General features: G+C 37.2%; 1 protein-coding gene across 5 annotated transcripts in view; it reads right to left on the bottom strand.

The window, feature by feature from the left end:
• LRRC72 (leucine rich repeat containing 72) overlaps positions 1 to 26,958 on the bottom strand; it is a 34,082-nt gene that overhangs the window by 5,525 nt on the left and 1,599 nt on the right. For 2 of the 5 annotated variants that reach the window (XM_025464263.3, XM_025464264.3), the window contains exons 2-5: positions 23,780 to 23,853; positions 19,194 to 19,263; positions 7,942 to 8,023; positions 6,682 to 6,792 (exon numbers count right to left, since the gene is read on the bottom strand). In XM_025464263.3, the coding sequence (XP_025320048.1) occupies positions 6,682 to 6,792; positions 7,942 to 8,023; positions 19,194 to 19,263; positions 23,780 to 23,853 (337 nt within the window). Of the gene's footprint in view, positions 1 to 6,681; positions 6,793 to 7,941; positions 8,024 to 19,193; positions 19,264 to 23,779; positions 23,891 to 26,958 lie in introns of all 5 variants that reach the window. The other 3 variants (XM_025464266.3, XM_025464267.3, XM_025464268.3) reach the window with 3 other exon arrangements.

Below are 26,958 nucleotides of genomic sequence, written 5' to 3'. Positions count from 1 at the left end.
GTGTCTTTAGCTATTGGATTCTGTCTACATGCAACTTCTAGAAAACACTTTTGGAAAATACATTCGGTGAGGAGAACCACTAGGTGGCAGTAGTACAAAGAGTTCCAGCCATTGTACAACTGCATTACTCTCACAAAATGGGGCTCATTTACTGTACATGTTAAATTTCGGAGTAGTGCTGTAGCATTTGACTATAAAATAGAGAGAGGCTTGATAAAAGCATGAAAATATTAGGCATTAGAAGCCCAGGAAAAGACAGTTGGCAAGATAAAGAAGATGGGGGTATGCTTAAAAACAACAAACTATTTTGCCAAAACTTGAAAAAGTTTTAGCAAAATCATCTAGATGTTTTTCCTGTAGGTTACATAACATTTTGATTTTACCATATAAACACAAATTTTTCTGGCTAATAAAATCATTACATATAACTATTCCCCGTGGAAAACTTGAGCTTTAGAGGGACTTAAAGCAGGCATCGTCGGAAGACATCTGGTGCTTAATAAACAAAAACTATCAGAATCAGGCATTAAAGAAAAGGTAAAGCCAGGAGCAACAAAGAATTTAAAAGATAGGAAATATGTATGCAGTGGGGGAAGTGAGAGGAAAAGTGAAATGGAAACTTTTCAAAATTTCTCGGCTGACAAAAAGGGTTTAAATTTTAATCTAAAAGGGAAGGAATTCACAGTGGTAATGAATAATTATAACTACTGGACAAGGAGTAGAATGGGTGGATGTATATTAAGCCAGTAATATGGACAGATTTTAAAACGGGGATCATGCATTGTGGTTTAAGCCAGAAAGAGAAAAGCACCTCTTTCAAGGATGTAAAAGCAAAACACAATTGTTGTTAATGAGAGTTTTGGAGGAAGAAAGCATTACACATGCTTCAGTGCAGAAGTCTGCTCTGTGGTTACTGTGTTGGAGAATCACATCTGGCACCTCATAACCCCATCAGACATTCAAGCAGCCAGGAGTAGAGTCTGCTCTTGCCTATGATGTGAATAGGAAATGTACCAATAACATTTACTCTTTGCACCCTCCTTCATATTCTCTTTTCCTTCTCAGAATGTTCCTATTTCATTTATTTTCTTGGCTTCTCCTCCTGGTCTTTAGATAAGTCACTTCTATATGTAAATTGAAAACCTGCTGGCTTCAGCTAAACAAAACATCAAATTTGGATTTACTACTCTTACATGACTTATTAAGAATGCATCTCAAGACTGAAAACTTGATGTGTTTATTGTAGCTCACCATCTACCTCATCCTGATGTAAAATCTAAAGGACAGCAAGTCAGAACACTGGGCTGTTAGGCCAGCCCCTGCTTAAATTAACTTTAAAAAAAATAGAATTAAAAAAAAATAGAATTAAATAATTTGAGAGGCGTTTCATCTTTATGATTTTTCACTTTTTTCCTTGCTCTTAAGTTTTAGAAAGAAGCAATCTTATTTTCAACTCTTTTTCCCCCCCTTCTATACTATAAACATTTATCATTTTGGATTTATGAGTTTTGGATTGATGCTATAAAATTACCATAAATTAAGTTTCTAAGATATGAAATTGGTTTCCTGTGTCTGAAAGTTCTGAAAGCCTTCCGTGATGTATGGGTACATTCCTTTAGAAACTATGAAGTGAAATTGCTTACACTTTCACTTTCAATAGGTTAATACTATTTAATCCACTTTCCCTCTAGGCTACTTATAGAGCACACCTCGGTGGCGCCAGCACTGTCTTGCTTATCTTAATTTGGGATTCCGAGTCTAAGCAATTTACATGTATCCAATAATATATCAAAATGTCTCTACTACCTTACTGCACAAGCTTGAATTACATGAGTCACATGTGTGATGCTACTTATTATTGAAACGGAGGAGAAAAAAGTTACCTAAGTAATTGGCTTCAGTCAATTTTCAAAAACTTTTAAAGCTAAATTAGAAACCATCATTAAAGTGAACATTAGTTTTTAAGACCACCTTTGAAAAAAGTTGATGTGATTAATGATATACCAAACACCCATTGTTTTAAAAGATTTATTTATTTACTTGAGAGAGAGGGAGAGAGCATGGGAAGGAGCAGAGGGAGAGAGAGAGAGAATCTCAAGCAGACTGTGTACTAAGGGTGAAGCCCAACATGGGGCTTGATTCAAGGACTCTGAGATCATGACCTGAGCTGAAATCAAGAGTTGGGTGCCTAACCAACCAAGCCATCCATGTGCCCCAAAACATCCATTTTAATAGATGGGGAAAATGATAGGTAAGTTTAAAGCAGTTATGTTCTATATCTATACAGAATAGCCTGTGGAAGTGAGCTTAGCTGTCAATGGTCAGACACTATGATTTTGAGGTTCTGGCTCAAGGTTACTTAGTAGAGTCAGCATCTCCATTGTTTCCACCATCTTGCTTTGAAAGCTGTGGGCCACTGAACATCACATGTTTGTACTGAATATGGAAATCATCCCCGACTTTTAAAAGATGAACTTGGACTAACACAGGGATTAAAGAGAGTTGGAGGGGTCAGAATATCCTCTTCTTTGACACAAACAGCAAAGATCCACTTGGCTCTTTTTTATTGGGTGATTCTTCTGCTTTGTTGTTTGGGAGGGATGGTCCCACCTTGAAGGGCATTTCAGGTAGAAGCTCAAATGAAGGGACCATTGAGATCATAGTCCTATCCTGATTTCGGTGTCCCTCTTCAGCTCCTGGCTATTTGCCCTCAGCAGTGGACTGGGGCCAAGTGTAGGAGGAAAGAAAACGTTTAAGAACAGAACCTGAGGGATCCCTGGGTGGCGCAGCGGTTTGGCGCCTGCCTTTGGCCCAGGGCGCGATCCTGGAGACCCGGGATCGAATCCCACATCGGGCTCCCGGTGCATGGAGCCTGCTTCTCCCTCTGCCTGTGTCTCTGCCTCTCTCTCTCTCACTGTGTGCCTATCATAAATAAAAAAAAAAAAAAAAAAAAAAAAAAAAAAAAAAAAAGAACAGAACCTGAAAAAAATGGAGGCCCTCTCCTGAGAGGGGCACTCTATCGCTCCTGTTGAGTCCTTAAAGCACTCCTAGGAAGCAACTCTTAAAGATGATGGAATGCAGGTGTCCAAGTGTCCTTCCCAACAGTGGAGCTTAATGAAACAAAGCAAATTTGAGAGAAATGAGGAGAGCAAAACTTGAGGAACAGGAGAATGTAAGTATTTTGTGGCTCCTGCTGGTGGTGGTGTTTTGCCCACGTGCTGGGAAAGAAGCAGAGAGATGGAAGATCAGGGAAAGTCATCTCAGCCAAGAAGTAGGATTTGGACACACATTAGATCCTGAATTAGAACCACTTTGCTGAAAGGCAGGGAAGAGGAAGCAGGAGCTGGGGAGGGAGGGTATGGAAAGGCAGACCTCCTGGAGAGAAGAGGTGGGGCCCTCCTGACTCAGCCTGGAAGTCTGGAAGTCAGGAATTCCAGGTTCCAGGACCTCACACTTGGCTGCTGGGTTAGGCCTCCCTGAAGCTCCCGGCCCTGTGTCTCCTGGGCCATCTCTTGGCAAACCTCCTCACAGACGCCAGTGGAGGGGGAAATGCCAAAATGGATTAGAGGTTTCCCCTCCAGGCTATTTTCTCACCCTCTGAAGACCTTGTAATTGGAGTGGAATAATAACAACGCTTTAGCATTTTATGCGGGTTTTATGGCTTGAAAAGGCAAAAATGTTAACGCTTGAAAGTGCATGAATCTCTCATTTTAATTAATGAACTGAATCTAATCTGTGATTGCAAATGAACCTCAGAGAAACTTAATCTGGGCACATTACTGCCCCAATACAATGAGTAGTTCATTACCTAGGAACTTTTTCCCATAGAGTATCTTTAACCAAAATGAGGCAAGTAAAGTGTTCACAATGTGCGTATTTGCTACCAAGACTTCTCTCAAAATGCTTCTTTGGGGGAAATTGGACATAGCATTCTCTCCATTTCAAAAAAATAATCTCACTACAAAGATTCTCAGTTGGAACCACTGTAGTTATGTAACTTGAATTATAATCACTATGATTTTAAGGAAAGGTCACTCAAACTGTTGTGACAGATAATGATAAGGACTTGAAATTAAACTACCAGGCTCAGAGAACTAGGAAAGGCACTCCTGTACTCCAGATCAGGGCTGACACAGTTCTGTGCTCATGCATACACAGTGAACAAGAGAGGCATGGGCTGGATTTCAGACTACCCACTCCCTGGCCAGGCACCTTCATTCAGGGCATAATCCTGTTGACTACGATAGGACAAACTTGAGTGCTAGCTTCCGAGTCTTGTTTTGTAAAATTGCTTAAATTATTGAGTTCTTACATTTAGCAATCTGATTAGTTTCATATCAAGCTCCTTCAGCTCTCTAAGAAATATTTAGGTCAAAAGACATAAAACCATAAACCATGGGACTGTTGTGTCCCCTTGTATTGGGGTGTCATGTAGTGAATGCATGATAAATATTTACTGAATGAATGAATAAATGATAAATATTTATTAAGCAAGTGAGTGAATAAATGTGAAACAAAGAAATAAGGCATGAGTTTAAGTTTTGGCATTTCTTAGTAGTTTGGTTAAAGCTCAAACACTTGCATTCCCACCATTCAAGAGGAAATCATTCTAATCACATCATAGGATTGCTGTGAAGATTTAAATGAGACTATAATAAGCATTTTCTCAACGGGAAAGACATTCAAATATGTTGTTATAATGATGATTATTTCAAATGTCAGTTATGTTGTTAAAATCTATTTACTACTTAGCAGACTTTCTAGACTGTGAGCACATTAATTCATCGTCTAATTTACATAATCTACAGTAAAACCATTTTTGAGTTTGTTACTGCTTCCAAATAACATTAATGTCAAGAAATGCTCTTTAAAAACATGTCTTACAAAAAAAAAAAATAAAATAAAAAAAAAATAAAAACATGTCTTACAGAGGTAGCTTAATATTTAAGGTGATCCAGAGAGCTAGTTCGTTTCCTATTATATGGAAAAATGAAGATAAATGAGAGTTCCAGATCTAGCATAGACAGTCTTTTCATCACCAAAGCATTTGTTCAACACACAAGGGCCAGATAATTCCAGTACACAGGCAGGCCAGTCCTGGGTCTTTCACAGACCTTATCATGTTTCAAAAATAAGCATGGGATTATTTGGCATCTAAGGGGACAAGGCAGCCATGTTGCCAGATCCACGGGACACCATTCAGGGTGTAGTCAATAGAAACGTGCCCCTTGGACCCGTGAACTGAGAAGAATAAGATGGGAATAACCAGAGATAATGAAAACCTATTTAAATGGGGGAAGAGGAGAAGAAAGGGTGGTGATAGATACATCATAACTAGTGAATGGGTAAGGATGGTAAGTGGGGGTGAATGGTCTTGACCAACTGCCCAGTTTCTGGCCTGAGTAGATTTGCTGAAGGGAGGCGTGGGATATGGGAATCAACTCAGATTACTGTATGTTTGTGAACATCTGTCTCCAACTTCTTTCCAAAGGGAAAATCAACATGATCTTAGATTAACAACAAAAAACCCCATGGAATTCTCATGAACTTGGCATAATTTTAATATTTGGCTTTGAATAATCTACGTATAAGCACATGAGTCATTTCTCCTCAATACAGTAGATGTTACTGATTAGCACTGAAAGCAAATGAAAACTATAATTACTCTATGTATTGATCTGATCAGAACCTCCACCATCAACACCATTTGGCACATATTCAAAACATTGTTTCAGGCAATTCTGAGAAATGAACAGAAAATGAAGAGGAAAGAAAACCACATCTATTTCATGACATTATATAAACAAGTCTCCCAACTCTAAAGTTTGGAAACCCACTCATTGGTCTGAGCGTCTTTTCCCTTGGTACACCCAGAACCATTTATTCTCTGTTGCAATCATGCACGGGTTATTCACCCTTCAAGATTATAAATTTATTGAGCAAGAACTGTGTATTATTTATTTTTCCAACCCATTTCCACTTTCTTCCACTACGTAGGTCACTTCTTTGCTGGGTGTGATTCAATATACATGAATAAAATTTTCTGTTCATCCACTTAGAAAGCTTTAAAAAAAACTTCATTTTTTTTCTTTTGGTGTCAGCTTTATTAATATAATTCATATACCACATGACTCACCCATTGTAAGTATACAATTCATGTTTTTTAGTATATTCAAAGAGTTGTGCAATCTTCACCACAGTCAATTTTAAAATATTTCCATTACCCCTGGAGGAACCCCCAAACTTCTTATTCTTTAGCTGTGGTTCCCCAGACCCCTCTGTCCCCCAGCCCTAGACAAACAGGAATCTATTTAAAAATAATCACCTCTCAGTGTTGTTATCTCCTCAGATGTGTCTATTCTGGACATGCCATGTAAATGGAATCATAGAATGTGTGCCAGAACTTAGTTCTGAGATAAAACCAAACATACAGCTTTAAACATGTAAACCTTTTGGCGCTTTTGTCACTTCCCTTTGGCATGCCATGTCATTTCTCAAAATTTTTTTCTACCTGTTATTTTTTCAAAAGCAAGTTTTAAAAGAGAGTAAGATTAAATCTTATTTTCAGGAATATTTAAGTATTTAGTTATAAGCATTGATCAATATTAACCTTAAAAAATGAAACCTGTCCCATGTTATTACTATTTTAGCTTATGGCCTTATAAACAGACAAACTGATACTTAGGATCTTCAGATTTGGCATCCCCTTTAACTCTTTCACTGTGGCATCAATGTTTGTCAGCTCATTGTGGTGTAGCAAGAGTATGTGCAATGAAGGCAAAGAGTGCAGGCCTGAAAGAGATTTTGTTTTTTACGAGATTTTAAACATTTGTAATGCTGATTAAACATCCTAATGAAACAAAAACAAAGAATACATTTCAGCTGGTAAAAGGAGTCATTATTAATAATAATCTGACTTATCATTAAGAATAATACAACAAAGCATAAGAATTTGAATAATTGAGTGTGATGTGGGTCTGTGGAGCCAACTTCTTTCCACTGTTATTATTTTATGTTTTTTTTTTTTAATTTCCTGTAGCAATAATTTTTAAATTTGATTTCAGAAGGTTTATTTTCTTTACTCTTCTTTTGGTTGTGTTTTGTTTTGTTGATGTTACTTAGATTCATGATGCCAGTCAAGGGAGTAATTACACATTTAATTCAATACCTTCCCCAAAATTGCTCAGGTAAATATTTTCTTTACACCACAGGAAGCCACATATTAATATCATTTTTGTTGATTCTAAATTTCACATTTTCCCACATTTTTAACATAAATTAAAATGAGTTGCGTCTTTACAGTAGCTGGCTGCATCATAGGTGAATTGGCAAGATTTTCTTTCTTAATGGTACATGGAATCATGATGATTCTTTTGGCTCTATGATATGTGATATTTTAAAAAATGTGTGCTGAACCTCTTTGTATTTCATGATCCTAGTAGATCAGGTACTTTCATCATCAACTGAAATTGTCAACTTGACTTGAAATTGTCAATTTAGAGATAGTTACACATGTAAAATTAAAAATTTAACATGTAAAATGAAAAGAGGAATTTGGCTGACAAAAATTATAGCCCCTAAAAACATGAAAACCATTTATAAAGTTGTTATATTTATTAATGCTCCCAAATATTGTTAAAATTTGTTTCCATAATACCCAGTTTGTGCCCAACTATACAGGAGAATGGCAAAATTTCTATTTAAAACAAGTTTCTTTTATATTTTGAATAAGGCACATGACAATATTACATTAAAATTGTAATCTAAAGCACATTTCTCAAAATGAAATATACATAAGGACATTTTAAAAAATAGATTTCCTCACATATTTCAACAGAAACGTTAAAAACAGATTTTTGTATGCCATTAGTGATAGGATAGTTATCAGTTATTACTTAATTGAAAATCTATTCAATTAGCTGAAAAAAAATTAAGACATACCTTTTATCTCAAAGATGGCATTGTTGTTTAGATACAGTTCTGTCAGACAAGAGTTTCTAGTTAGAAAGGTTATTCCTTGGAGCTGAAAATGAGAATTAGAGAATAATATACTTTCTACAGTAATTATATAGAGATATAAATAAATGTGTGCATATATGTGTGTGTGTACATAGACATATTTATAAAATTATAATAAGGTTATAAAGTTTGATGTTTGTTATTATTTCTGACCATTTGGTCTGGGCTATGAATTTCCTTCTGGATTGTCTTTGAGGGCATTGTGATGAAAAGGATGTTTTTCGGTAATTGAAGACAAACCTCTCATCCTGTCTCTTGCAAACTTCTTGCATAGTTTTCCATGCCTCGGTAATCTGGCCTAGCCCCTTTGCTCTGACTGTGCTCCTCACACTTCCGCACCCTGCAGTTTCATTGGATCTGGCCCCACATACCCACCAGGTGATGATCGCACATAATTTAGTGACTAGTATATGCCAAGGCCTCTCTCCTCAATGCTGAAGCCATTTCTGCATCTGTGCATGAGTCATGCCTTCTCTTTTGCCTGCATGACTTTTCTCCCTGGTACATTTCTGATAGTTCCTGAGGCTCACCCTTGTCCAACAGGGCAATACCAACCAATACCAATACTACTCGAGGGGTGCCTGGGGGCTCAGTCGGTTCAGTGCCAGACTCTTGATTTCGGCTCAGGTCATGACCTCAGGATCATGAGACTAAGCTTGGGTCTCACACTCAGAGAGAAGTCGGCTTAAGAGTCTCCCTCTTCCTTTGCCCCTCCCCCATTCACGTGCATGTGCTCTCTCTCAAATAAACAAAATCTTTAAACAACAACAACAACAAAACCACAACAACCAAAAACCCTCCATGCTTGAGTGAGCTTCCACAGGAGGTTTCCATTGCTCCAGAGATTTGTTGAAACAGTTCTTTGGTCTCCTTGCATCTCACTACTGTCTTCTCATCCTGTTTTGACTCACTTTTTGTTTCTCTCAACTTGCTCCTGCGTCAGCACTTTGAGTCTATGAATCGTCTCCTCTTCTCCAGTTTGCTATCCTTTTGTAAACAGATCTCCACCATTTGGCAGAGGACTCCGTCACCTGAATACGCACAGGAAGTCAGGTGCAGTGCTAAAAGCCCCACCAGCCACAAGCCCCCTGTGGCTTCACAGCTCCTCTTTTTCAACAAGGCCTGTCTTGACCAGCCTCCACACCCATGAACCTCCCCATTTTCTCGACCACTCCAATACTTCATTTGACTTGTACAATGAATCAACTTGCCTGCTAGTTTTATGTCTTCATTAAGGAAAAGAACCATATTTCTTTTTAAAAAAAATTTTATTTATTCATGAAAGACACACAGAGAGAAGCAGACATAGGCTGAGGGAGAAGCAGACTCCTTGCAGTGAACCTGATGCAGCATTCATTCCAGAACCCCTGGATACCTGAGCCAAAGGCAGATGCTCAACCACTGAGTCACCTAGGTGCCCCCAAAACCATATTTCTTCAGTATCTTATCCCTTCCCTTCCACCCCCCATTTTCCTGGCAGTATGGTAAAGTCCCATCTTTTTCCATTTTTAAAGATTTTATTTATTTGAGAGATTGAGTGCGCAAGAGAGAGTGCGCAAGAGAAAGAGAGAGCAAGCACGAGTAGGAGAGGAGGGGCAGAGGGAGAAGGAAAAGGAGAATCCTTGCTGAGCAGGGAACCTTGATGTGGGGCTCTTGATCCCAGAACTCCAGGATCATGACCAAACCAGAAGTCAGAGACCTGACTGACCAAACCACTCAGACACCCCCTCACATCTTACTTGTAAGATTAGATTGGGAATTTAGTTCTATTAGCTGCAAATAGTCAAAAGCAGTCTTGAAAAATTCCTCGAATGAACTATTATCTATAAAGGAAATGGGATAGTCAACTCTAGACTGAGGGTCAGACGTCACTCTGTTACTCTGCAAAGAGAACTCCATTTTTTAAAAAAATATTGACTCTATAACTCTGATAAATTTTATTTTTTTAGATTTTATTTATTTATTCATGAGAGGCACAGAGAGACAGAGACAGAGACATAAGCAGAGGGAGAAGCAGGTCCTTGCAGGGAGCTTGGTGCGGGATTCCATCCCAGGACCCCAGGATCACGACCTGAGCCAAAGGCAGACACACGCTCAGCCACTGAGCCTCCCAGGTGCCCTAACCTTGATAAAATTTAGCAATTTGCTTGAGTTATAAGGATGGTAGAGCCATAGAGGTGGGGCAGGTATCTTCTAAAAGCAGCAAGTAAGTTAAATAGAAGGCTATCTTTCCACTTAATACAGGATCTATTAGGGAGAATATTCCTATTAAATAGTTATTGACCAAGTGTTTGGTACTTTCTATATAGAATTTTCTATACTAAAATATACACTCATGATTATGAATTAGTTTTAAGTGTTTATTAAAGCTAACCATAATGATTACTGTTATCTGTTAAATAGAACTGTTTTGACCTTCGATGGGCTGATGCAGAGAGATGCCAACTCATATGATTTATTGCAAAATTTAGTTATGAGACATAGCTCAGAAAAGCTATTTTAGATTTGTATCCAAAGTTTCAAAATGGATTTCTCGAATGAATTTTCTTTGTTATGTTTGCAACATTCACAAATTATGAAGCCATAAAAGGCACGTGTGCCACTCATCTCATTTCACAGATTCATCTGCACCAAATTATGCCAGCATCCATGCAAGAGGACCACCAATTATTTCCCCATAGCTTTTATTAAGTCATGCAAGGAATTATGTTCCTCCCAGGTAGGCCATACAATGCAATAAGGGATGGGTCCCAGTTGGCTTCCTATCCCTTTCTCCTTTTCATACTGACTTCCTGACAGCAACTCATTGTCTTCTGTCCTTCCTCTCACCATTCCCTGATCTAATGATAGCCACACGTGACACAAGTATAAGAAAACAAACCCCAGTGGAAACCATGAGTTCCTTCTTCTCTTTTTTTCCAGTTGTCTGCCCGACCACACATCAACAGAACATTTCTAATTACTCAAGACTTTAAGTTCTCTTGCATTACTTATTAACACAAGAAGAATGCTAATAAACTCAATAGTTTAATCTTGATTATAGAATCATGATTTTCCTAAGAGCATTAACATCCTTTGGACCATGATTACTGGGATTTTAAGACTACACTGTTTGCTGGGGGGAGATGAGTAGGGAAATGGAGTGGAAAGAGATAAAGCCAGTTCATGAGGATCCAGGAAGCTATTACAAGATTTTGCTCAGAGGACTGTTACTGTCCAATTTTATTTTAGAAAGAAAATAGCAGGGAAGAACATGCTTTAGAAGGGACAGTAAGTATAATGGCAGGAGTTAAATGAGAAGGGTGTTACACTAATTCAGAAGATTATGTGGTGGCCCAGAGTAGAGTAATGACAGCGGGAGAAGAAAAGTAGAGGGAATTGAGAGACAGTTCCAAGGTAGAATTCACAGGACTGAACGGATATTGCAATGTAGCAAGTTGTTGAAATCAAGATCTAGGAATGAGAAATGGAAGACATGCCACTGTTCTGACACTCAAGCCATTGTTAAAGTAAACGTTACATATTATATATATATGTGTGTGTGTGTGTATATATATATATATATATAGTGTTATAATTATCCATTTATTAGAGAAGTCTACACTATTAATTTGAAGGATCACCATAGGATTTATGTTGAATGTGACATTTTACAAATCATTTACTTTAGTTCAGGGTTTAGCACATAACAAGTGATCAATAAACAATAGCTATTATTATTTTAACCATTATTTTTTATATAGAGAGAGTTGAGAGTACTTACATTTAATGTAAAGCACTTATAGGTACCCACTGAGGTACTACTGGAGAAAAAATATGCCAGCATGAATTTAAAATAAAGGAGGAGGGACTTCTGGGTGGCGCAGTGGTTAAGCGTGTCTGTCTTTGGCTCAGGGCATGATCCTGGAGTCCTGGGATCGAGTCCCACATTGGGTTCCCTGCATGGGGCCTGCTTCTCTTTCTGCCTGTGTCTCTGCCTCTCTCTCTCTCTCTCACTCTGTGTCTCAAATGAATAAATAAATAAAATCTTTAAAAAATAATAGAATTAAATTAAAGAGGCATTCTTTAGAATAGGGCTTCTCAACTTCCATAACTATTGATATTCCATAACTATTGATATCATATCAATTTCAAAAAAACCAGATTATTCTTTGTTGAGGTTGAGAGCATTGTCTTGTGCATTGTAGTATGTTTAACAGCAAATCTAGTCTCTACCCACTAGATGCCAGTAGCATACACACACTCCACTTGGGACAATCAAACGAGAAAGATTGCCATAAGTCCTCTGTAAGGGAGAGATGGTGTGTGTGTGTGTGCGTGTGTGCAAAGTCACTCCTGGCTGGGAACTGCTGATTTAGAGTCAAGGGAATAGAGGAGAGTCATGTCAATGAACAATTGCTAGTTATCAGTTGGCCCCTGTGCTAGATGGTTTCACAGGCATTATCTAATATGATGCTTTACGGTAGCCCTGTGTTATTTGTTTTATTCCTTAGGAGGGAACTGGGCTCAGCAAAGTTAAACAACATTCTCAAGGTAACAGAGCAAGGATTCAAATCCAAGACTGTCTGATTCTCAAATTAAAAATTGGCATATAGTACATGATAATTAGGTTCATTAAAATAGAGGAACCTCCATATAAAGTAACCAGAAGACATTAATTTAAACATACTTTGAAGTAATGGAAAATTCCATATAATTTGGGCTCTTACATGTTTCTGTTGCCTTTATAATAATGTAAAATATTCTATAAATTATTTTCTCTACTATTTCAGAAATGTTCTTCAAAAATCATGTTTAAAACACACCCCAGGGATCCTTGGGTAGCGCGGCGGTTTGGCGCCTGCCTTTGGCCCAGGGCGCGATCCTGGAGATCCGGGATCGAATCCCACGTCAGGCTCCCGGTGCATGGAGCCTGCTTCTCCCTCTGCCTATGTCTCTGCCTCTCTCTCTCTCTGTGTGACTATCATAAATAAATAAAAATTTAAAAAATAAATAAATAAAATAAAATAAAATAAAATAAAATAAAACACACCCCAAAATATTTGGCATGAAATGGAAAAAAAATAGAAAATAGAGTCTTTAACATGTATGTCTAGAAAAGTACTATATATATATATTCAACCAACTAAAATTCCATGATGTATATTGTAGAGCTATTTGAAAAAAAAAAGTTGTAATTCAAAAATTCTTCATAAATATTTAAAATAGAGCATTAAAAAAGTAAAAAAACATTAAAAATTATCATTTAATTTTTCAAATGCTCTAAGTCATTTCTAGAACAAGGTATATTAGGTATAAATGAATAAATAAATATATATGTACCCAAACCTTATTGAAGAAACCAACTAAAACTATATATATAGGCATATGGAATATTTTCCAATACTCAATCTAAAATTTCTATTGCTCAAACTAATATTTTCTATTACTTCAAAATATTTTTGAATTAATATCTTCTCAGTGGTATACATATTATATATATATATACTTATTTAATCTTCACAACAAACTCATGAAGGAGGAGCACTATGACTACCTTATTTTAAGCAATGAAACTAATGTACAGAGCTGCTGAATAACTTGTTCATGATCACACAGCTAGTATGTGGTAGCACTGAAGTTTGATCTAGGCTCCAGAGTCCTTGCTGGGAACCACTACACTTTATTGCCATCCAAAGTAGGAAGCTAAGCTATCAGTCATGCTCATTTCCAGACTCAGCTTGAGTCACTAGCTTGACTTACCCCATTCACTTGATCTAATGTTGATCTCTTAAGTGATCTGGGTTTCTCTCATTTGCTCCAAACTTGGATGACCTACAACCTACCAAGATTGAAAAAACCAGGGGCAAAGACCCAATGAAAAGTGATTATAAAACAGCATGGCAGCGTCTGGGTGGCTCAGTCTGTTGAGTGTCTGATTTTTAATTTCCACTCAGGTCATGATTTCAGGGTCATACGATTGAGCCTAGTGTTGGGCTCCCAGGTCAGAGTGGAGTCTGCTTGGGATTCTCTCTCCCTCTCCCTATGCCTTTTCCACCACTTGTGAGTGCTCTCTCTTGATAAATAAATAAATAAATAAATAAATAAATAAATAAATAAAATCTTAAAAAACATGAAATTCTATGATTATGAGTTATTTAAAAGGATTTCTTTTGAATATTGAAATCACAGTATCTCTTAAATGTACATAAAAGTCTAAGTATTAGTTGGGTAGAGTTTTAATAATATATACTGACTTATGTAGGAGAAGAAAAGAAAAAACTCTATAGTTCCAGGATTCCTTTGTCTTCTTTAAAAAACTTCATTTTTGTGGTGTTATTGCCCAATAAATGAAAACATTACATTCATTTGTATCTTAGCTTAAACTATGTACAATACTTGAAAATATAATCTACACTTTAAAAATATTCGGGAGTCACTGTATTTATCCAATACAAAGACTTCTATTCTCATGTTTCCTCTCCTTATTCTATGTTATTGAAATTTTTGTATATGCCTTTGTCCAAAAATAGGTTACATTTCTTGGTTAAATCATTTTAAATGATAATGAGATATATAGTGTAGATATCTATGAATTTCACAATCATGCAGTGAAGCCTTATTTAGGTTATTTATGTTGGTTTACTTTTTTTGAAGAGGTTTTAAATATTTGGCAAAATATAATTCTTTCAACAAAGTTGACATAAAGGATAGAATTAATGTTACCCTAAGGCAACAGAAACATGTAAGAGCCCAAATTATATGGAATGCATGTGAGTACATTTTATTCTCTAACAGCTCTTGTACTCTACTATGGGATTTGTGCTGCTCTAAATCGTTTTTTAGAACAAAGTATATTGTGTATAAATGAATAAATAAATATGTATATACCTAAACTTATTGAAGGAACCAACTAAAATTCCATGATATATGTTATAAAGCTACTTGAAAAAAAGTAGTAATTCAAATAATTCTTTACAAATATTTAAAATAGCATATTAAAGATAATTATTTCAATTTTTAAATTGTGACTTGCTAATTTTTTATATCAATGTTCCTTCTTAAAATATACAAATGTGTGCTATTTACCAAATTCTCAATATGTGCTGAATACTTAGGAGATAGGAAACAATAACATATCTTAAAGGCATAGAAGAACAAATCCAAGATAATTCTTGAAGTGATTTTGCTTATTTTAATCAGAACATTCTCTGGCCAATTGGTATGGAATATGTTATTATAAATAAGTTTTTCAATTATTTTTTAAATGATGAAGCTTATAAACGATGACTTTGTCAGAAAGAGGTGTTTTTATTTAAGATTACTTTGTAAAATTGGACACCTATTTGGTCTTTGCTACATGGCAGAAACTCAGATTGCATTTTGGATAGTTGCTTGGCTGTCCAGAACATTCTACAGGTTTCTCATCAAGTGCTTCTTCCAATCTGAGCCAAATGAAACATACCAAAATATTGCTAGTTCTTCCAGAAATGAAAGGCTACCAGCATGTGGCACTAATACTATGAGTTCATTTTGATATCTGTAAAGGGAAATTTTTGAGGTGATGAGTCAAAACACAAATAGATCAAAGGTGTAGACCATTTTAAATTATAGTATTAAAGGCAAGTCCTTCAACTTCCCATGGAAGGTAGGAAAGGATTGACCATGCACCTAAAACTCCCTTGGTCGGGCTTGCTGGAAGATGAGACAAGGAAGGGCGTCTTTTTTTTTTTTTTTTTTTTAATTCATGAAAGACACACACACAGAGAGGGAGAGACACAGGCAGAGGGAGGAGCAGGCTCCATGCAGGGAGCCTGGGATCACGACCTGAGCTAAAGGCAGATGCTCAACCACAGAGTCACTCAGGCAAGGAAGGGAGTCTTTAGGAGGCCTCAGTCAATATGCATTTAAGAGCAGCTGCCTCAGGCTAATTGCATGAGGGGAGCTGAGCAAAAGGTCAACCAGAAATGGAGGTGATGCAGAACTAGTGACCGACTATGCAGAGTGCATCATGAAGGAACCAGAATTGCCTGAGCAAACCTAGGAAATCTGGGACATTGGAAGCACCTCTACCTATTTAATCTTATTACCATATTTGGGTTATGTGCCCATTCACTGACTAGCACTCACAAGGGTGATGGGATTATCCTGAATGACTTAGACAGTTCAGGATCCACTCCCTGAAACTAGGGACAGGGTCACCTAACTCAGTAAAAAGGAGACATATATACCAAAACCTTAATCCAGATTCTGCTGGATAGGTAAAAGAAGAAAATGGATATTGAACGGACAACAATAATATCTAGTACATACACCTCAACAAAATTACTGATTGAATAAACAAATAAACAACAAGGATGGGTTCATTTGACTACATTGTGCCTTTGTTTTTCCCAAATAGAGGGTAGTTTAAGATATTCATTAACATAGGAACAATGCTGATCACAAATTCAGACTACTGTTAACAAAATGGTGTAATTCTAAATATTTACATTCTTATGTCAACATTGATGTTTTTCACCACATCACTCCACACCATTTCTATGATGATAAATGACCTCTTAGTGGTGACTGTGGTGCTATCTAGATTTTCACAAAAAAAAAGTAATAATCAAAATTTTACATATGAATTTTAGTGAAGTACTATCATAGCTAATGTGCTCATCAGAGTCGGGATCTTGAATAAGACTTCAATTTTTCATGGAGCATGAGTATTCAGGCAACTTAGCAACTGGTTAATTACTGACCAATAGGAAACCTCATATGAGCTTATTCACTTATCCAGTTAATGCTTAAAACTTATTTTGTAGGGGTACCTGGGTGGCTCAGGTGGTTAGGCATTTGCCTTCAGCTTGGGTCATGATCCCAGGGTCCCGTGATTGGGCCCCTGCTTGGTGGGGAGTCTGCTTCTCCCTCTTCCTTTGCCCTTCCTCCTGCTCATTCTCTCTCTCACGCTCTCATAAATAAATAAATAAATAAAATCTTTTAAACAAACTTATTTTGGATAAGATCGCCTTTCCACATTTTATGCCCTAAATAAGTCTAATTATTATAAAGAACAACAACAAAAAAAGAACAAAATTAAGTGGTGATGATTTTGGAAATAATATAGTTAGCTTGTCAAACAAGTGGCCAAGCACAAAAAGAGAATTCAGCCTCCTGATGCATTCCTTCCCCACTCACTGCCCTTCAGAAACAAAAGAAAGTGAAATAGTTGACGGCATATACAACCCCTTCCTATGTACACAGTGTATCTGTAAGTCAACTGTGTGAAAATTCAATGACTGGAGATGGGAGAGCATTCACATTACCAAAAGCCAAAACGTATTTTTAAAAATGCCTAATTATATCTCTCCCTTTAGACCTACTGCTGACATTTGTACATGTTCTTCAGAACTGAACACCGCAAGAGGCACACATGAAAAAGAAAGATTAGTCATTTATGCCACGCTTTTGAGGATTTCCATCTTTTTCTGATCGGAGGTCACACACTGTGACCCAGGATAATTTTTGGCAGAGTGTTTAAAAGAGTTTTAAGCTTGTGTGCCTCAAAGTGGTGCATGCACTTTCCATTTCAGTTGCTAGTCGCCTGGATCTTAAAGGTAATCGTGTTTGTTCTCCTAAAATGACTTCAAGCTTATGAGACTTATGCTTACTTACACTTAATATGGGAAGCACTTTCATTTTCCATTTCCCACTTAGTCGATTAAAACAAAAGAAGACCGAAAATGCCATGTGATATTGAAATGCTTTTATAAACATGGCTGCTTAGGGATGCAGCATTGTGCGTCGGGATGACTGTTTTGACAAGTGGACTACTGTTGAAACGGAAATTATTTCTTTTCAATCAGCTGGTATTTGAAAGTCTAAATTCAAAATGTTCAGATTGGATCGTCAATTCCTAACGAACAAAATACAATCAGTTGGGAAGTCGAATTCTTGAAAGTTGAGAATAACCAACTGACTTGCTAACTCTAATGATTGTTTGGTTTTGCATTTTAGTTCAGCCCTGCTCTTGGACATGGAGGGCACTTGGAGCCCAGTCAGACACCCACTGTAGGGGGGCAGTGGGAGGGCATTGCCTCCTGAACCCTGGTCTCTAAAAGAAGCTTTAAGGGCCATACTCAGTGACCTTGACGAGAGCTCCCTGCACTTGGGGACATGTTGGCTTAGTGTCTGGTACTTCCTGAGAAAACTAGATCTGCTTGGGTAGCAGCTGGGAGATACCGCCCCCCTGCCCTTGGCTTCTGACAGCTGGACAGAGGTATGGGAGTGCTGGCAACTGCATGCCAAGCCACTGAAGGCATACTGATCTGGGGTACTTTACCAGGAATCCCACCCAAGACAGTAGTCTGCTCCAGCCCGAGGGCTGTCAGTGGTAGGTACCACTGGGATCAAAGGGGAGGGGAAGACAGGAGTGGCCAGCGAAGAGGAATTAGAGTCAGAGGAAGCTCCTCTTGAATAATCCATGAAGAGAAAAGAAGTTGACTTTGAACATCTGTTAGTGCCAGAAGGTACAGATGAGATGAGAAGAACTTTGGTTCTCTCTTGCCCTTCCTCTACACCTCCCCACTCCGTAACAACCCTGGATAGGGCTGGAGAAGGGAAAGGAAAGGAGAATAGCCAGCTACACCTTCCTAGCTCATACAAAAGGCAAGTGGCCAACTGCAGTCAGCCCTAGCTGGATAAGCAAGAGAATGTAGGGAGATGTCTCATTTACAAATAAAGATTGAAAGTGGGTTACTATACTCTCCTGGACATTCTCCTTTTTTTTTTTTAAGATTTATTTTAGAGAATGAGCAGGCATGCTAGCATGCAAGTGGAGGAGGGGCAGACAGAGAGAGAAGTTTCAAGCTGACTTCCCCCGCGAAGCCCTACTTGGGGCTCGATCTCACCACCCCTGAGATCCTCATGGAGGCAAAACCAAGACTCTGACGCTTAACCGACTGAGCCACTCAGGTGCCCTGACATTCTCATTTCTGAACTTGAACCATGACTAGGACTCCAATGGACTGTTAAGATTTTGAATTATGTAAGAGAGACAAGAAAAGTCACTAACACTGCTGAAGTTTTCTTCCAGGAATCCAGGAAGAAATAGCCTATGCTGGCCAGTTGTGACAGGACATGAGAGACAAAGTAGAGATTAAAATAGTGACTTAATAACAGAGCGATTTAAAGATAAAATATGCCACTACCTTGTTGTGCTGTAGCCATAGGTATTTTAATTTTTTAAACCTAGATAGATCGATGACCTCTGTCAGATCCCTGGAGAGAAAATAAAAAGTGAACATTAGCAACAATTAATTTATTCAAGGGTAAGTGGGGTTATATAGTAGGACTCTGGAATAACTGGAAGGGCCTCTCTCTTCAGTCTTTCAAAATTGTTGGCACACCTACCTACTAATTTCCAAAATACCATCATTAAAACTTCGTTCATTTGGATTAAGATTTTTGTCAGTTAAAGGAAATATTGAAGGAAAACACTTTATCACATTAATAGAATTTATACCCCGTTATGATTACATTTATTGGGACATCAATTTGAAAAAAAAAATAAGATTTTACTGAGGACAGAGCAGAGGGGAAACAGTAAGTGTGGAAGACATTGGATTTGTGCCTAATTGTGGGAAACACTATTGGCTCCCACTTGGAGCAAGGTTCTTACTTTGGGTGTGTCCAGATCTTGGCCATATTGTATTTAAGATGTGGAAATGGCTGTATACCAAGAGACAGAGATGAGGTGAAGTGTTTTATTCTTCCTTTGATGTTTATTTAATATGGGGTCAAAATATTACCATCGTTCTTGAACTGTGTGGGGAGCCCAGAAGCTTGTTGCTGATGCCGCTCTCTCAGCAAAAGGACAGGCGTGGGGTGGGGAGGGGGAGTGACCAGCAAAGTGGGCAAAGCCCTGAGGACAGTTGGTCCTTGATGGCTGTGGGCTGGGATATTCAGATCTCTTTTATTTCTCAGGGCAGAAAATGTGTGCCCAGGTCAGATATGCATACGTATATGTCTCTGCATCAAACAGTACACACACTTTTCTAAGCCCTTAAACCATGCTGAAGGTATACTAATGTTACATATATTAACTCATTTGTGGCAACATCCTTTCACAAGTTTTTGGGTTTTTTTAAACTTTGGGACACTGAAGAACTAATCTTTATTTGAAATAGTTTAATGAAAATTTTATGACATTTTTATGAAAACAATTTTTTTAAAAATCAGCACACAATTTTTCTAAACAAAAGGAACCTTTCTCACCAACTTTTTTTAGATTGAAAGATCTCAGAATTAAGAAAAGTTGAAGGAATATTACAATAAAAGGTTGCATAGCCCTTATAATTTTTAATATTTTGCCACATTTATGCTCATTCTCTCTTATCTACATAAAATATATACTTATAATTTTCTTGCTGAATCATTTGAAAATAAATTGCACACCTATCATTGTTAGAGCTCTCACTCCTAAATACTTCAGCATGCATATCCCTCACACAGGGACATCCTCCTGAATAGCCACAATAACATTATCACACCTAAACATTAAATTGAATTCATTTATCTAACATTCTTTTCAGATTCAAGTTGTCCCTGTTGCCCCTATATTTCTTTTATAGTTTGCTTTTTTTAAAATCCAGAATCCCATCAAAATTCATGCATTGCATTTTCAGTTGGTATAATCCCTTAGTATTCTTAAATTTAGAATATTTTCCTTTTATATTACCTTATCATTGAATTTTGAAGAGTCCAGGACAATTTTCAGATTGAATGTCTCACATTTCTGATTTGTCTGATTGCTTCCTCATGATTGACTTCAAGGTAGACCATTTTTCAACAACAAAGGTGGTGATCACTACACCACAGAAGGAGGCAAGTGATGCCACTTTGTCCCACTCTTAGTGAAGAAACTTCAGTCACTTGGTTCAGGCCATGTCTGCCAAGTCTCACCATTGTAAAAGCACAAATGCTGTCACTGAGAAGTAAGATGTGGGGCAAAACTCTGATAACTACATGTATGTCTCATCACCCCAAAACTTACTCAATAGCTTTAGCTTCAGCTGATGATGCTTACTGAATCAAAAGATTTGGGATTATAAAAATGCTGACTTTTCTCATGCTCTCATTCTTTTTACACTTATTAGCTGATATTCTGTTAAATAGGTGGTGGGTATTAAGGAGGGTACTTGTAATGAGCACTGGATGTTTTATATAAGTGATGAGTCTCTAAATTCTGCACCTGAAACTAGTATTACACTGTAGATTAAGTAACTGCAATTTAAATAAAAACTTGGCAAGACCATCCACCCCTTCCCTTTATTTCCTTCAATCATTCTCTTTTCCACCTTACTTGTATTTGAAGTTTTTTTTAAATCCTTTTCCATTTTTAAAAAATTCTCAAATTATCCCAAGCAAAGGACTTCAAGCAGACTACATGTCCTTTGGACATGCACTATTAGTCTTTGAGCTCTCCTCTGGCACAACAAAATATTCCAGACTCTTCAAAAGCAATGTCTAATAGAAGTTATACACATGATGCACTCCCCCCTCTATCACTGTAGATATGTATCCTATTTCTGGGAAGAAGCATTTGTATCCTAGTATGGCAAAATTATTGCATTGGGAAAAAAAAAACACATTAGCTTCATCTGTTCCCGTGAAAAATAAAACAATCATTATGTGGTAGCAGAGAAACTCAAGCCCCGCTTAGAGGATTTCCCCAAGGATTTTCCAGAAAAGTTATTTTAATACATTAATACTTTGAAATATCACCTGTGTCAAATTAATGTCCTTAATTTCCTTGCACTAGTGATATTGAGGCTGAATTTGCAGCTATTACATAATGTAATAAAGTGATTCCCTTTTAAAGCGATTTTAACTCAAGTCAGTAGAGTTAGTTCTACACATAAACCTGTTTGAAATCAATATGGGCTGTTGCATTACAAGGTGACACCAATGGAAGGCAAAGAGGAGAAATCCTACTGACAGCAATGACTTGTGCTGACAGTAGGATGTCAGCACTGTTGTATGTGTTCTCCATGATTACTCAAGGAGACATTGATAAGATTCCTTTCCTCCCACCACTTCCCACTGCCACCCCACCCCCCAAACCCCCACCACCAAGGGCAGCAGAGACAAATAATAGGCAAATAACCTAGTTTACTCAGTTTATTGGTCTCTGGACCGAGAAAACTTTCAAAATTTTTTTTTGTATCCAGATGGATTAAATGTTAACTTAGTTTTCTTAGGATATAAAATGTATTGTCCTTCAGTAGAGAAGACCACTAATTGCCCACTGTCAGAGGATCAATATTTCTAACTTTTTTTCTAGTGTGGTAAAGCTTTTCTTATTGTTTTCTACTTAGCCTTGCAGTGTACTGTTGTTAAAATCATGAAAGGCTTAGAGTAGCAATCTTTTGACCACATAAAATGTATATTGTTATTGTAAAACTAACTGATCTATAGGAAGAGTCACAGCATGACTTTAAGTGTGTCGGAATTATCTACCATATTTGTTCCTTTCTAAAATATATATTTTAAAAAATCTTACATTGGCCACCTGTTTTTCCCCTTACTACCAAGATATTCAGGACCATTACCAAGATAAATATTTTTCTCTGCACGTATAATCTAAAAAAATTTTACATAAAAAAGAAATCTGTTTATTAATAAAGGATTTCCTCAAATCACCAGAGATAAAGTGATTAACTTCAATGATAATGTGGGACATTTTCTCTAAAAAATAGCTGAGTTCCAAAAACAACCACCAAAAAGAGTAGCTGAGTTCCAAAGATTACATATGAGTAGAAGTATGTCAAGCTTATTTTAAAATCATACATAGAATTCACAGAAATAAAAGCATGAAGCAGGGAAAAGAAGAGTAGGAATAGGATCATTGTTATTAAATGCAAAGTATAGTTGCACAGATGTCACTTGTTGGCAAGTAAAAACTGTGGTGTCAGACTCCCATCCAACCCATAACATCCTCTTCCTCTTACACATGAATTCTATCTCAGGCACTGTGACTGTTTTGTAGATGCACCTACTTTGCTGACTGCCACCCTGGGAAATTGGAGGGGAATGAAAGGGGGTTGATGAGGAAGAAGGTTTCCTACTTACCAGTAAAATTAGTATAGGGTAGGGGTTGTTGGCTAGGTGTATGGCATAATAGCGTTATTATTATAGTATAGGGATATAATGAGCCATTATTCTCTAATAATAGTAATAATATTAACTGTATCAATGCTTTTTGAGTGCTTCCTTTGTACCAGGTCTGCCTCTACCTTCTACTAACTCACTTCATCTTCCCCTCACAACTCTGTGAAGAAGATAGCATTGTTCTACTTGGAGGCAGGAAGTTTGTCAGATAAAATACAAGCCCCATTTACATGTGAATTTTAGAGAAACCCAAGGAAGTGTGAGACAAATTTAATATTAAGGAAAAGTTATATTCGTTTCTTTGAAATTCACATGTAACCGGACTTTCTGTATTTTTAATTGCTAACTCTGATAGCCCTAACAGGGAGGTTGATGGCATGCCCAAGATCACCCAGCTGGAAGAGACAGGGCTAGGCTTCAGACTCAGCCTGGCTCTGTAATCTTTGTTTTTACCCACTTCAGTCTTGCCTCTCTAACAGAGACTGTGGATGCCAACAAATGGTAAAGTAATTAGAGGGTGGTATTTGCCTATCTAGTCTTTGGGAAAAACAATGAAAAAGAACATTTGAATCTGTGAAACATTATAATATGATGCTCTTCTATTTCTTATATCAAGAAGACTTACTTTTGAGAAAGGAACAGCTCATAGACATCAGCATCCCTCTTGCGGCCACATATCTTTAGCTGATCTTCAACTGCCTGATAACATATAATTAATCTGTCAAGCCACATTCCACTGAGCAAAAATACAGAGACATTTGCAGTCAATAACAATAATGTCTACAAGAAGATCAAAAGAAAGGTGAATACGGAGGCAACCACTCTAAACTGATAAATTCCAACACTACAATTATATATTATTTAATCATTTTTGTGGTTGAATTTCATTATCCTTAATCCTGGGCACAGATGTATAAATAATTTTTAATCAAAGAGAAAAAAATGCGTATGTATATATGCACCAAAACCAAGTTTTTGATTCTCTATGGATCAGAGTGACTTGGTCTTTAAATATTCTTTTTTTTTTTTTTTTTGGTCTTTAAATATTCTTAAGTGTACTTTTGAACATGAAGAATTCATATTTATGGAAGATATTTACTATCCTGATTGCAGGTAGAGTAGGATACAATGCACATTATTGTACAGGTGCTTGACATTGTAAATTTTCAATAAATGTCAGATGAATATATGAGTGAATAAATGTCATTTCCCTTTCTTTGCAAAGGTACAGTATCTTCATTTTTCACTGGTTACTAACATACTTGCACCGTGGGAATTTTTGCTGAAGAATAAGTAATTTTTATTCCCATAGGCTTTGTTTTGAAAATACAAATCCAACAACAGCAATTTAAGAGCTTTGCTTTTTCTTAAGAGCCTTTGCTAAATTACAAAATAACATTTACAAGCCACATGACCTAAGATAATATGGAAAAATTAAAGCCCATCTATAATTTGTCATGAAGGAGTAAAGCTAACAAGACACAACAAAAGTGGAAAGTATAATTGTTGCACTACTGGAATCTGACAAACATTGTAATTATCAGAGTCAAAACAATGACCAAATTTCAGTTGGGATTTGCTGTGGGTGGTGAGGTTGTGATGTCAGTAATTGATTTATGAAATTTGACAATAGTTTTGTTATTTAGTAGAAGACTTTAAGAAAAGTAAGATTGAAATTAGGGATTGAGTGTCACTGCTAATTTATATCTCAAACTTCTTTGGTATCTTGTCACACAAGCTGAGTCTTGGGGCTTAGAGAATTCATTGGCTCAGGTGGAAGCATTTCCATCAGCATATTTAATGACTCCATAAAGAACAATCTGAATTTAGGGGTTGAAAAAAACCCATTGGATCAGGCTTAGGCTTCTGGGTCTAGATATTTTAACTTAAACATCTAAACTATTAGCTTCTACCATATACAGTCAATCACAACTGTGTCAAAGTTTTGAGATGTTAAAGACCACTCAAAGTGAACTAAAACTTTGCAGCTCGGGGATCCCTGGGTGGCTCAGTGGTTTGGCGCTGGCCTTCAGCCCAGGGCCTGATCCTGGAGTCCCGGGATCGAGTCCCGCGTTGGGCTCCCTGCATGGAGCCTGCTTCTCTTTCTGCCTGTGTCTCTGCCTCTCTCCCTCTCTCTCCCTCCCTCCCTCTTTCTCTCTCTCTCATGAATAAATAAATCTTTTAAAAAAAACTTTGCAGATCTTTATTAAATTATAAATGTGCTTTTGCCTTGATCCCACCATTCTACATCTAGTGCTGACAAATACAGCAGTATGTGTGTGTCTGCACACACACGATTTGATTTTCATTGTTTATCTTAGCATATATTACCTACATTTGTGAGATATGCCCCATTAATGGGGATATAGGTTAAATTGATATGTAACTTCACAATAGGATACTGTGTAGAACTTAAAATTATAGAGATAGATATCTAGATATCCAAAGTAAAAATGCCATTGGCATTGTCTAACACTATTTTTGTTACCAATGACCTTTATTATTTATTTATTTTAGAGAAAAGAGGGAAAGAGAGAAAGCACAAGTGGGAGGGGTCAAGGAAGTGGGAGAGAGAAACTAAGGCAGACTCTGTGCTGATCATGGAGCCTGATGTGGGGCCCAATGTGGGGCTCAGTCTCACCACCCTGAGATCACGACCTGAGCTGGTGGCTTAACCAATTGTGCCCGCCAGGTGCCCCACCAATGACATTTATATGCATTGAAATGCGTACACTTCAAACTGTTAACAAAATTATTACTTGAGATCACGTGGGACTTTCATTTTCTGAGCATTTAAATATTATTTGCCAAAAATAAGACAAGAATAAAAACAATATTTGGACATTTAAAAATAAGCATGTATTAATTTAGCAATGGGAAATTAATACAAATTTTGAAAACGTTAGCCATGGAATAAATACTTAAGGATTGAAGTCAAATTTCAAAAATTAAGAGATGAAAAAGGAAATTGAAGCTATCAGCATACTACGTAGATCACTGGTGTAATTAATTATTTATTTATGGAGCTTTTTATCATGGAATGCTTCTTCCCCACCAAAAATTTCATATGAATCTAGTAACAAGTATTAGTGTCAAAGTGCCAAAGAACACGAAAATGTGCCAAGAAGTTTTGAGTTTTAGTGAAGCCATGGTGGACCAATTCCAGTTCCCAATCAACACACAACTTCACGAGCAGCCTATTCCTTTCATCTAACGGAGCACAACAAGCATTCCTTCCCTCAGCTATTTTATTTATTGTGGTAAAATATATATAATACAGAATTTACTATTTCAACTATACAGTTCTGTGAAATTAAGTACATTTACACTGTTGTGCAACCATGGCCACCATCCTTTTCCAGAAGTTTTCATCTTCCCCAAATGAAACTGTGTACGCATCACACACTAACTTCCCATTTCCCCTCCCCCCACCAGCCCCTGGCAAACACCCTTTTATTTTCTGAATCTATGAATTTGACTACTCCGGGTACCTCATCTAAGTGGAACCAGACAGTATTTGTCCTTTTGTGATTGGCTTATTTCACAAAGCATAACATCTTCAGATTCATCATGTTGTGGTGTCAGAATTTCCTTCTTTCTTAAGGCTGAATCATATTCGATTGTAGGTAGTATATACTCCATTTTCTTTTTCCATTTTTCTGTCTAGGGGCACTTGGGCCACATCCAGCTTTTGACAGAGCAAGGCCTCAGGAAAGTGAGTCTAGGAGCAGCAAATGTATGATGGGTCGGGGGGCAAAGGAACTGCAGACAGGAAGCAAGACTGCCTCTGGAGGATCAAGGCAA

The sequence above is a fragment of the Canis lupus genome, chromosome 14 (genome assembly GCF_003254725.2).
Source record: "Canis lupus dingo isolate Sandy chromosome 14, ASM325472v2, whole genome shotgun sequence".
NCBI classification, from domain to species: Eukaryota; Metazoa; Chordata; class Mammalia; order Carnivora; family Canidae; genus Canis; species Canis lupus.
The sequence above is the reverse complement of the archived record's forward strand: the minus strand, read 5'-3'. Positions and strand labels throughout refer to the sequence as shown.